The sequence below is a fragment of the Athene noctua genome, chromosome 8 (genome assembly GCF_965140245.1).
Source record: "Athene noctua chromosome 8, bAthNoc1.hap1.1, whole genome shotgun sequence".
In the NCBI taxonomy this organism is placed as follows: Eukaryota; Metazoa; Chordata; class Aves; order Strigiformes; family Strigidae; genus Athene; species Athene noctua.
In genome coordinates this window covers 1,316,045-1,328,473 of record NC_134044.1, presented here as the reverse complement: position 1 = coordinate 1,328,473, position 12,429 = coordinate 1,316,045, and the positions used below count along the sequence as shown (strand labels likewise).

Genomic DNA, 12,429 nt, shown 5'->3' with positions numbered 1-12,429 from the left:
ACAAACGCTTAAAAATATGCAAGTAATTTACAGACAGGCAATATATCTCATATCAAAAAAGTGCTAGAAAGACAAATCTGGTCAAATGCTAAAGCATTGGACTAAAGGCTGCTGAAATACAACTCCAGCACTGACAGTAGCGTTAATGATCTTTGATAATTTTATTATTTGTAGAGGAGAAAGCTCGCAAGAATTAAGAAGCTTATTTACCTTGATAAAAAACTGCAAATCAGAGAGCAATTCACAGGCAAGTATCTCCCCTAGGACAGCACTCATTATCCACACAGCAAACCTTGAAGGATATACTCATTTTGTTGTTAATATATTTGTTGATGTTAATATACTCGTTCTGTGACTATTGCCCCCTCTCTCTCAAAGAGTGCTTGCACCATGTTATTCCTAAAACTCTCACTATTGGAGTTTCTGCGATATCACCTGGTTATTATCCTACTAGATTCTCTGCTTGTGCAGCTGTAGATATGAAGTGGATGTGAAATTTAGGCACAGCAAATATTGACCCACCTCAGCTTATATATACACCTGCTTTATTTGTGCTGACAGACTCAATCCCATTACAACATTTGAACTCTTCCAGTTCTGAGCTATCTACATTGCTATATCACACAAACTCAGTTTTCCAATTGAAGTTCTATTTTAGTCCTAAAATTCTCTTGGCAAACATGCACACGTTTAAATGGGTGAACCCCCACCAAAAGTCCAGGAATGATGTTGCAGCATGAGGGGTCATAATTTGTTGAAATCCAGCACTCAGTAAGAACTGTACCCAGTTTCAAAATCTCTGCTGTGACCCAGCAGGAGGCCCTGAGAAATAAAAATCTTGCTGAAGCAAGAGAAGTCCTACCAAAGTAAGATCAGGATGTCAGCAGCTTTCACAAGATCGCAAAGGAAGTCTCCCAGCCTCAGGAAACCACCAAAAACTGTTAGACAAGGATCTCCCCAAGCTGCCAGGTAGCTAATACATTAAGTCAGGGAGACTTAGAAAAATATGCCACTGTTGATGCCTTTTTATTTTCTTCTCATTCAGGTCAGCTGCAGACAGAACCCAAAGCAGAAGACGAAGGCAGGTTGAGGGGGGAGCTACAATTAGTGAAGTAGTGGAATCTTGGTCCATCTCTTAAAACAGCAGGCTTTAAAATACCGTGGAGCATGCAGGAAAGAAGGGAAAACTATTGGTCAGTTATTTAACCTGCTGTTTATACAATCTGAAGTTACCCTTTGTTTGTTTGGAGGTGGGGTTTTGTGGGTGGGTTTGGGTTTTTTTTAATGTCATCACCCACCTGAAAGCTGCTGTGTATTTTGTCCTTACAAAAAAGTTCTGCCAAAGATAAACAAAATAGGGCCACAACGAACAAGGTGAAGACCTTAATAGTGTTTTAACACAGGTAGATCACAGTTCAGAATCCAATTCCCTAAATATTACAACAATACAATAACAGTAACAGAGGCAGTAGAGCAAACTGGGGAAGAAGAGAGGGGCTAAAGGAAAAAATGTAGGGTCTTGCCTGTAATAAAATTTAGCCATGGCATAGTTTTTGTTTATCCGATACAGCCTGAAGTTCTGCCAGTAAAATGTAAAGAAAAATTACAAAGTCTATGAGCACTAGCTGATGCTCTCCTAGTAAATCACTTGTCAAGTACATAGTACTGGGGTATTTGTTCGGTATTTAGGAAGCAAATTTGAATTATTCATACTTTGATAGCTTTGAGAGCCTCAGGATTCTCCAGAACACACCTCGATGTAAATCAGCTGAGGCAAACTTAAAGAAAATTGTCTTTACAAGAACCACCCCTGGAAGGAGAGAAGCCCAGCATACCCTACTCCTCCAGTAAAGAGAGGCAAATGGGTACAAAGCATAAATACCTGCATTCCCTCATACTTTGTCTCTAAACACAGTAAATTCTTTTAAACTGGGCAGTTTTCTTAAACAAAAGTGGAGTAGCTCAAACTCAAAACCCCATCTTTAGGATTACAATTTAAGAGAGTACAAAGATGAACCTTTTTTGTTTGTTTGTTTTTAAATAAGGAAAAATGCAACAGATACTAACTAATGAAAAAGCAGCTAATAAATACCAGCTATGAAGCAGTTTTCTTATTGCTGTTTTCACTAAGGTCTTATCACACACACAGTTGTTCTGTGGAAGGACAGTCATGTAAAATAGAAAAACAGAGCAGGAGAAGCCAACAGGAGAAGAGAAACACTGCAGGGGGCTTGTTTATTATTTGTATCATTTTTAATCTGAGGAAGAATGAGAAGTTCTGCTCAATGACACATAAAAACAGTTCAAAAGAGCATGACACTACAAGTGAAATCACGAATCACCTCGTCAAGTATTAGAGAAAAAGCTGCACCGCTAATCTTAATGCGAATGGTTGAGAGCTGCAGGTGCATCTAAAGATCTCTGCACCAGGGAAGGGCCAAAAAGCCCTGGGCCGTGTCAAAAAACCTTGATGTCTGGTGGTGCGTGTTCTCACACAGCTTGGGAGGAGCCTCCGGAGGGGTCTGGAGCTGTTCAGGGTGCGCATCAGCCCGCATCAAGGCAGAAAGTGCCACTGGTTGATGCCCAAGCCCTTACGAAACGCCCTTGTTTCCTATCCCTCAGAGTAGAAACCAAGCTGCACACCTTGGAGGCTCAGTTTGCAGACCTGGACTCAAGTTTGCAGAAACTGGCACAGAAGTTTGAGCTGCAGGCCGGGATGCTGGAGGAGATGAGCCAGGATGCCCCGTGGCCGTGGGCGCCAGAGGAGAGGTGAGCCCAGGGGGGGACACTGGTGTGACACGGGTGCACCCTGCATCAGGCTGTACAGCCCATACTGAAATACTTACCTTTCCCAGCCGGGCTCCCAGCCGGGGCTGCCATTTACTGCAGAACCGGGCAGTATGAGGAGAAAGTATGGGCCCTTTGATAGTTGTTTCTTTAAAAAACAAAACCAACCACACGGGCTGTGCAATATTTATGTAGTTTTAACAACAGCCATGCTGCTTCCAAGACAGCAGGGACATCAAGCTGTTGGCCTGACTGCCCCACAATAAGTGAAAGTAAAAAACCCCAACTCATTAACACTCTGATTACTTTCTCCGATTAAATAAGGCCGGAAGAGGCACATTTTTAGCACCCAGGCTAAACTTTGTTAATGCACATGTTGAGTCCCTCTTCGGACCGAGAGTTTCTGGAGCGGCTCTTGCTTTCCACACACGCGGAAAACCAGGCTCTAGCCAGGCTGCCTTTCAGCAAGATCTGTCGGTAGCTATTTATGACCGAAATATTTGTTCGGACAGCGACACCGCAGTGCCGCGGGCAGACGAACGGACGGAAGCGCCCCGCGGCGGCCGGGCGAGGCGGCGGAGGGCCGCCAGCCCCGGGGGGGTCGCCCCCACGGCGGCCCCGCTCTCCTCTCCCGGCAGGCTCAGCTCGGAGGAAGAGGAGGAGCGAGAGGCCGGGCGGCGGGAGAGTCCCCTCAGCCAGGGGCGGGCGGGCGGCGCGGCGGCCATGACGGGAGGCCGCGGCCTTGCCTGCCGCCGGATCTGAGGGCCGGCGGCCGCGCCGCGGAGCCGCAGCTCGGTGGGTGCTGACTCCTTGCTTTGAGCGCTCGGGGGGGTCGGGGGAGCCGCCGGGAGGGGGGTCCGTGGCGGTGGAGCGGCGGCGTGTGGGGCCGCCCGGCCCGCGCCTTGGGCAGCCGCTCCTGGGGGCTTGGTACGCGGGAATTTTTCTGCGTACGAATTGAAATCGGTCCAGAACAGGTCTGCATGGACATACTGGGTTTTTTTAACAAACCGCCTGTAGAAGTGGGTGTTTCCATGTTATTTAGCATGCTTTTTTTTTTTTTTAAATAAAGTATTTATTTTATCTACAAAGGGAGAGCTGAAACAATAAAACCCAACTTAAAGTCCATTGGTCTCCATGTCGAGTTCCTGTGTGATATTGCAGCCCTTCTCTCAGAAGGACCTCTTGCCTCTGTGAAGCTGGCTGTTTTTAAGAAGCTTTAAAGAACTTTCTTAAATTCCTGTAGCTTAACAGTATTTCTATCCTTTTTGCTGTACGTGTCTTATTTTCTGTTCTACAGTATTTCTGGGCCAAGTGGAAAAATCCTGTGAGGAGTGTTGGCGATAGAAAGGCTGGATGATGCCCACCATTTTAAGTCGTAGAAGAAGATGCTGAAGTGTTGAACATATTGGTTAGTTCTTTGTTTATATTAATGAACAGTATTTTAACTGTTTAGTCCCATGCCGCGGTTTGAGCCCAGAGGGCAACTGAGCGCCCCACAACCACTCACTCAATTCCTTCCGCCTCAGGAATAGGAAGGAGAAAATACAAGGAAAAGCTTGGGAATAAGATAAGGACAGGGAGGGATGACCCACCCCAAAAGACAGACTGATTAGGGGAAGAAAAAGAGCATCACTAATTCAAACACATCCAACAACAACACTTAACGGAGTAGGACAGTAAAAAGCATCACCACATCTTAAAACCACTTTCCTCCCCACACCTCCCTTCTTGCAGGGCTCAGCTTTGCTCCCAATTTTTCTACCTCCTCAAGGCAGGTAGCGGATGGGAGGATTTAGTCAGTCCTGCTGCTCCTTCCTCATGGGGAGGACTCCTCACATTCTCCCCCTGCTCCAGTGTGGGGTCTCTCTCAGAGGACTGTCCTCCACAAACTTTCTCTAACATGAGCCAGCATGGGCTGCAAACTCTTCCTGAGTTGCTCCAGTGTGGGTCCCTCCCATGTGTTGCAGTTCTCCCAGCACCAAACTACAACAGCAGGGGCTTCTTCCCCACCTCCTTCAGGCACAGCCCCCTGCTCTGGTGTGGGGTCCCCCACGGGCTATAGGTACTCTGCTCCCCTGGTGACCCCTGTGGGTGCAGAGCACAGCCTGTTCTCTCACCATGGGCTGCAGGGGGTCTCTGCTCCAGCAGACCTCCTCCCTTTCTCCTCCTCATTTCTCCCACTGCCCTCAGCGTTTGCATAGGTATCTCCTTCACAACTCCCACTCCTCCTCCCAGTTTCCCCTTAAATATGTTATCAGTGAGACACAACTACCATCACTAATTGGCTCGGCCTTGGCCAGAGGTGGGTCCATCTTGGAGCTGGGGGAGCTTTGAGAAGCTTCTCGCGGGGGCACTGCTGTAACCCCCTCCCCAGCTACCAGAAACCCCACCACACACAAACCCAACAGACTCCAGCTTAAGCAAGTGAATGAGGAAGAATCTCTTCTCCTCTGATGCATATGGATGTTGTATTTCACCTTCAGAACATGCTGGAAGCAAGTCTGTCCCGGAAGCAGCTTTTGAAGGTTGTGCATATACTGAAAAAGTGACTGAATGGAAGATTAAGGTAATTGGTAATGTATCCACCAAATGTGAGCATAGCTTATCACTAATAGAGAGTAAATGCTGGAAGAATTGTCACCTTTCTCCCCTTTCCTTACCACCTCCTTGTTATCCCCAAAGCACCTGTTGTAGCTCATGGGAAAGTGTGACAGGAAAACCTGCTACAATTTCTCTGTGACTTCTGGAAAGACCCGTGTCTTCCTCTGAAAGTTGAGAATCTCCCATATTGTGAGCAAAAGTAACCACTTCAACAGGCTTCTTAAATCCACTGACATTTTCATAAAGTAGCTGTAAAACTGAGCATTTTATATTTTCTTTTATAGTCATTATGGGAAGTAAAATATATGTTTCTTTCTGCTTTCAGGTACTGATATTGTGCCAGTCTTGTTCCTCTACTTCGAGTCAATATGTCAAAGAAATTGGAGGCTCCGCTCTCCTTGTCTGACTGCCTCTGCCAAATTTGCATGGAGATCTTTGTGGAGCCTGTGACGCTGCCTTGCAACCATACCCTCTGTAATTCTTGTTTCCAGCTGACAGTTGAGAAGGCCAGTCTTTGTTGCCCTTTTTGTCGGCGTCGAGTCTCTTCCTGGGCACGATACAACGCCCGCAGAAATACTCTTATCAACTGGGAACTCTGGGAGAAGATTCAGAAAAACTACCCAAAGGAGTGTGAGTGCAGGATTAATGGAGAGGATTTGGAACAGGAAAGTAAGTAAAATGACACTTGTCCCAGGATGTCTGCTTTACCAGAGTAGTTACTGTTGGTGGACTTTGGATGTTGTGAAACAAGAAACGGTGCGTAAACAGGCTGTGTTACTGCTAGGAAACAGTGTCAGAGCTCTCCTGTGAAGGGGTCTTGCAAGGCAGAGAAATGGCCATCCGTGCCTTTTTTCTTTTTTAGTACAGAGGGTAGGTTATGTTGCCTGATCACCGACGTGGGTGTTGGTTCCTACGTCTTGCACAAAGCATTGCTGTATGGCTGCTTGGCCTTGCAAAGGCAGGAATTCGCCACCGATACAACTTCAGCTGTAAAATCTCTCAGTGGAGTATTTGCGTGTGTGTGTGTGTTTATCACTGTCAAGTAAATGAAGTGGTTAAAAGTTTTTCAACTCTTAGATGCTGTTCATTGGTTAGGTTAGAAATGCCAGGGCTTCAGTCTGTGCGAGAGTCTCTGAGCCTAAAATTGTGGTGTCAGATAAAGGAAGTGAAATCTGGTTGACTCTTTGAAGAAGGATTTTGGTGTTTATTATGTTGTAAGCTCCCTTAGGAGAGGCTAATTGGTAGGTTGGCTCTATGACACCTTCTTCCACTTGCAGTATTATGAACTCCGTAATCACAAAAAGCGAAAGATGTAAGTTATGGTCAGTGTACATATTTGCCATATATACAGTGCTTGAAAAACACTGACTGTTCTGGCCACTCTGTGCTTTTTTACTTTGTTTCTTTGTAACACAAAGTGATTGTTTTCACAGCACTCGATTTAAGTCAAATCATTCCTGTGACAGGGCATGGTAGTCAACTTCTGTTGAAATCTTTTGTTGTTGACTGTCCTGATCTTGCTTTGTTCCTCACTTTTTTTTTTCTCCCCTTCCTCTCGATTAGTCTGTGTCCCCCATCCGCAACACCAGCTGAGCAAGCCTGGGGAACTGAGGCAGGAATATGAAGCAGAGATTAGCAAGGTAAGTCTGAAAAGATATTGAAAAGTATAGATGCTTTGTATCTAGTTATTTTACCACAACCAGCTGTAATGTTACTTAATGAAAAAGAGAGATACCTAAAAGGCATTGCTGGTGCAAGAACTGGTCATTCCTGAAGCATGAATTAAGCTTGTATCCCTTATGGAAGGGGAGAGACTTCTTTGTGTTTGACATGAGGTGACATTTTTCAAGTTGTCTTGTGCTGGTAGATCTATACCTCCTACTTCACCCCCTCAGTCTTCCAATAACATGCTGTCTTGTTGTCCCTGCGAGTAGGTGTGCTTCGCAGGTGTCGTAGTTTCATCTGGGATAATTTTTTCTTCTTAGTAGCTAGCGCAGTGGTGTGTGTTGAATTCAGTATGGGATTTGGTATGAGAAAAATGGTGATAATACACAGATTTACTTGTCGTGTCCTGCCTGTGAGCAGATACACAAGAAACTGGGAGGGAGCACGGCCAGAGCAACAGACCCAGCCTGGCCAATGGAATATTCCCTATCGTGCTCAGTGTAGAGCTGAGGGTTGACCAGGAAGCTCACTGTCACGTTCAGGATTGTGGTTTTGGGATTCTCACCTCTCTGGGATCTCTGGCTGGGAGCAGGGTGGGCATAAGTTGGTGGGTGGTAAGCAGTCGCATTGTGCATCACTTGTTTGTATTTTATAATATTACTATTATTATTTTAATTTTACTTTATTTCAACATTAATTCTTTTGTCTCAAGTCTCCTTACCTTTCCCCCTTCAATTCCCTCTCTCACTCTCCCAGGTGGGGGAAGATGAATGAGCAGCTTCATGGTGTTTAGCTGCTGGCTAGGTTTAAACCACGACAGTCCTTTTTGGAGTATCCACCCCTTATTCCATTCCATTTAGGTTATGTTCCCTGTTTTCCAGTACATTCATCACCATCACTCTTCCTGTTTTTGATATATACACAGAGATACCGTTCCCTTAGTCAATGGGCCATCCCTCCAAATGTGTAGTGAGTTCATTTAGTCCGTATCTTTGGGTTCCACCTGTCATGAGTTTTTCAAAGCAGGAGGGGTGATGCAGAGTTGGCTCAGTTGGTGGAGTGAGTGGTGCTGGACGCAGTAGTAGGTGGTGTGTAGTCGCTGATACATGTGGAGCTCGTAGCTGGTGGCATGGTCCATGCTTGTTGTCTGTGGGTTGAAGATGTTGATCTGGAGGAAGTTGCTGTGTGCCAGTTACTGAAACTAGTCCTGACTTCATCACAGAATCATCAAGGTTGGAAAAGACCTCGAAGATCATCTAGTCCAACCATTAAAGTTCATTTTTCATTAACCTGGGTGATTTTTAATGTGATGCCATTATATATATAATATATAGCAACTATAGTGATGATGATATGCAGTAACAGGGTTGTTTGGCAATTAATATCTTACAGTTCAATTCATTGGCTATTTCTACCGCAAATCAAATCCCCTTGAGGCACACATGGGACTTCCCCGTCCTTCTGCATCACCCACCAAGTGCACCCAGGTCCTTGGGCAAAAGTGATCCCACGCATGGGTTTACCTTTACCTGAGGCAGGAATAACCCAGACTGTCTCTTCCCCAGCATATTCCTAATGTGCACTACGGGGGCTTTATCCCCATCTACAGTACGTAAGAGGTTTGACTGAGCAGGGCCAGGCTGGTTGGCAGATCTTCTAGTGTTGACTAACCAGGTGGCTTTCGCTAAATGCCCGTCCCAGTGATTGAAATTTTTACACCCCATTGCTCTCAGTGTTTTTAGCAGCCTATTGTAACACTCAATTTTCCCAGAGGCTGGTGCATAACAGGGGATGTTATATACCCACTCAGTGCTGTTCTTTGGCCTAAGTGTTGATGAGATTATTTTGGAAATGAGTCCCATTATCTGACTCGATCCTTTCTGGAGTACCATGCCACCACAGGATTTGCTTTTCAAGGCCCAGAATAATTTTCTGGGTGGCGGCATGGGGCATGGCATATGTTTCCAGCCAGTGGCTGCTTCCACCATTGTGAGCACGTAGCACTTGCTGCACTGAGTTTGTGAAAGTGTGATATAATTGATCTGTGAGGCCTCCCCATATCTGTATTTTAACCCTCATCCTCCGTACCAAAGGGGCTTTAACCGTTTGTCTTGCTTGATCACAGCACATGTCTGACGTTCATGGATTACCTGTGCAGTAGTGTCCATGGTTAAGTCCACCCCTCAGTCACAAGCCCATCTATATCTTGTATCCCTTCCCTGGTGGCCTGAGGAGTCATAGGCCCAGAGAGCCAGAAATTCTAGGAAACACACAGAGGTACTGACACAGCAGAATGCCCAGGCAGGTCTCTGTTAGCCAGTACCTTGCATTTCCCAAAACTCTGCAGAAGAGTCCTTTTGGGGTTAGAGGGTCACCCTTTCACTATCTGCATCCCTGCCCACACATATTAAAATGCCTTTTAGAGGTCCTCAGATGCACATGAAGTATTTTGGACTAGCAAATGTAAAAATTTGGAACTGTTTGGTCTTGTACTTGCCTTCTTGATTTCCCTCCTTAAGTAACAGACCACAATTAGATGAACTTTAGTAATGAACACAGAGTATTTTCTTTCTTATTTGCTCACTCCCCGTGTTATGTGTGTTCATTTGAAAATCAGAAAAGATTTTTAGGAAATCTTAATGGTTGTCTATTTGAGGATCCTTCTTCCAATTCAGACATGGTAGTAGTAAGAATTGTAGCTGGAAATGGCATCGGAATGCCCCTTTCCCTCACAGGGGAACTACATAAAGGAGGGGACTATGGGATTCTCTTTTATGACAGTTAGGGGATAAGATGGATTGGCAGCAGTACTATTGATGCTTAATGGAGATGGTGCCTGAAAGCAGTGAAACAAGTAATGGTGTCTGGTGCTAATCATAAGACATCAATATGTGATTTGAAACAAACTCAGCTGATGTGGTATTAGAGCTTGATGATCTTCTCTAAAGCAAATTTCCAAATTCAATTACCCAATTAAGAAAGCTGTATTAATTCTTGAAGTACTTTGCTGTCCTTTTGGAGTTAGTGATAACTGATTTATCGAGAGTGGACGTCTGCTGTAAGGAAGGCAGATTGAAAATTCTTGGTCTGCCACTGGGTTTTGCATGTTTCAAGAGAGCAGAAGGACTCTTCTGGAAGAGAAATGTGCTGTCTTCTGGCATCTTGAGCTAATATGGGGATTATGATGATACATAAGCAGGTTGAGCAAATGCTGTGGTCTAGCTGGCATCCAGCCTTATAAAGAATCTTATTCTGAGTTTGTAGATCTGTGTGCTTGAAGATCTTAGTTTTTGTTATTAACATTTTGAAAAGGTAAGTAATGGAATTTAACCTTTCAGGCAAACAAGGTTAACGGTACAGTCTTACATAAACTAAAAGGTTATCAAACTGACAACTCTACACACAGTATCAGTTTGATTCTTACATCTTTGGAGACTCATTGAGGTGTGTGGAGTGTCTCTGTGAATAGTGGACTGTTCACATTTAAGGAGCATCAGCTGAGAGGTTCTGGCATAAAGTGTGGTTCTACAGTAGTAACCAGATGCATTTTGAAAAAAAATCTTCTTTAGGTGGAGGCAGAAAGGCGAGCACATGAACAAGAGGAGAACAAGGCAAGTGAGGAATACATCCAACGGCTGCTAGCGGAAGAGAAGGAGGAACGCGCATTGGCAGAAGAGAGACGGAGGGAGATGGAGGAACAGCTGAAGCAAGATGAAGAGTTGGCCTGGCAGCTGAGTAACAGTCTGGTGAGTTAGAATCAAGGAAGACAGTAGAAAATGTTGATATAGTGCAAGCAACTTAGACTTTTCAGAGCAAAAGTTAATGTTTTGGATAATTTAAATTTATTTTAATTGTAGTTGGAAGCTGTTGTGAGTCCCCAGTACTTTAGATCCTTGACTGACCATTAATTTTTTAAGAACTGGCAGGAGGGTGAAATACCCAAATAGTTTTACCTGTGTAATATGCACTTGAAACGTGTGCTGGATTTTTTAATTTTGAAACATTTTAAAACGTTGTTTTTCTTCTGAATAATTCCTTTTCCTCATTAATTTAAAAATACTTCTTTGGAAGAAATTGATGTCTTTAACCTGTACTGAAAAAAAGGAATGTAGGAAGAAAGTTTACCTTATGTTTTGACGTTTGTTTTTTTGTTTTGTTAATTTGTTTTGGGGTTTTGATTGGTTTTTGCTACCTGATAATCATCCTAATGATGAAACCTGTGCACTTATTTGAGCAAAACCTCTTATCCCTTTATGCCAGATCCAGGAAAGTGTACAGAACATGTAATGTTTATTGTTCCATAACTATCCATTACTTGCAGTTCTAGAATTCTTTGGACAAAAGTAACTAGTTTTGCAACAGAAACAAAGTAGTTCCCTGGGTTTTCTCCAGTCTGTGTTGTGCTTTGTTTTATATAATGCTATTTTTAACTCATCTTCAAAGAACGATGGCTCCAAAGGACATATGCTCAGCAGTCCTTCACCAGCAGGCAGTCTCTCGCCTGAAACATCCCCATTTAATTTGTGCAAGACAAAGAACAAACCAAGTAACTCTGGAGACATTCAGAAGTAAGTAATTCAAGTTTTTCTTCTTTAAGTATTGGTCTGTTTCTTGGTGTAGCGTCCCTCTGATCCATTTGTTTTCTTGCAATCCTGTAGTCCAATTTCCCTGAAGAATCTGAGGCAAATGTAACCCGTTGAATGTTTAAACATCTCCTCATAGGATAATGGGGAGGAGAAGGGAAACACTTGCCCTTGTCTTGTTGGTTTTGTTTGTCAGAATGAACCTGAACATCTTGATTCATGCAAAGGACTGACAAATCAAGAAAAACAAGTTTTTAAATGTATACCTTCTTTTTTTTCCTTTTAAGGTATCTGTCTCCAAAGCTTCAACATACCCTGGGATCAACATCATTCTCTAGAACAGAAAGAAGCAGGAGTGACTGTGGCTTTGTGGTAACTAGAATTATTTTGTTATAAATGTCAGTGTTAGTAATTGTGGGTTATTTTCACCTTGCCTATAGGATTGACAATCCTGTGTCCTCTTGCACATCAGTGCTGGGCAGTTTTTCTTGCTGGTTTTGAACTACCTGTAGTATTCATGATTCTCCAAAGTGGGAAGGGAAGAAACCATGCTTGACAGTCTGCAGACACACACCTATAGCTTATTTTGATAGATACCTTGTACAGCCTTACTAGCACCTTACCTGAATGTCTTCAACGAGCTCTGCCTCACAACCAGTGAGGCAGCTGTGGTGGGTTGACTCTGCTGGACGCCAGGTGCCCACCAAAGCTGGTTTATCACTCCCCCACCTTCAGCTAAACAGGGGAGAGAAAATACAGTGAAAGGCTTGTGGGTGGAGATGTGAACAGAGAG

At 44.1% G+C, this 12,429-nt stretch overlaps 1 protein-coding gene across 2 annotated transcripts in view; it reads left to right on the top strand.

Moving 5' to 3' along the window:
- Positions 1 to 2,730: 2,730 nt before the first annotated feature.
- RNF168 (ring finger protein 168) overlaps positions 2,731 to 12,429 on the top strand; it is a 13,539-nt gene continuing 3,840 nt past the window's right edge. The window contains exons 1-9 of one of the 2 annotated variants that reach the window (XM_074912533.1): positions 2,731 to 2,769; positions 3,300 to 3,582; positions 4,085 to 4,195; positions 5,271 to 5,353; positions 5,714 to 6,057; positions 6,952 to 7,028; positions 10,623 to 10,799; positions 11,497 to 11,621; positions 11,924 to 12,008. In XM_074912533.1, the coding sequence (XP_074768634.1) occupies positions 5,757 to 6,057; positions 6,952 to 7,028; positions 10,623 to 10,799; positions 11,497 to 11,621; positions 11,924 to 12,008 (765 nt within the window). In that variant the 5' untranslated portion in view covers positions 2,731 to 2,769; positions 3,300 to 3,582; positions 4,085 to 4,195; positions 5,271 to 5,353; positions 5,714 to 5,756. The remainder of the gene's footprint in view (positions 2,770 to 3,299; positions 3,583 to 4,084; positions 4,196 to 5,270; positions 5,354 to 5,713; positions 6,058 to 6,951; positions 7,029 to 10,622; positions 10,800 to 11,496; positions 11,622 to 11,923; positions 12,009 to 12,429) is intronic. The other variant, XM_074912534.1, reaches the window with a different exon arrangement.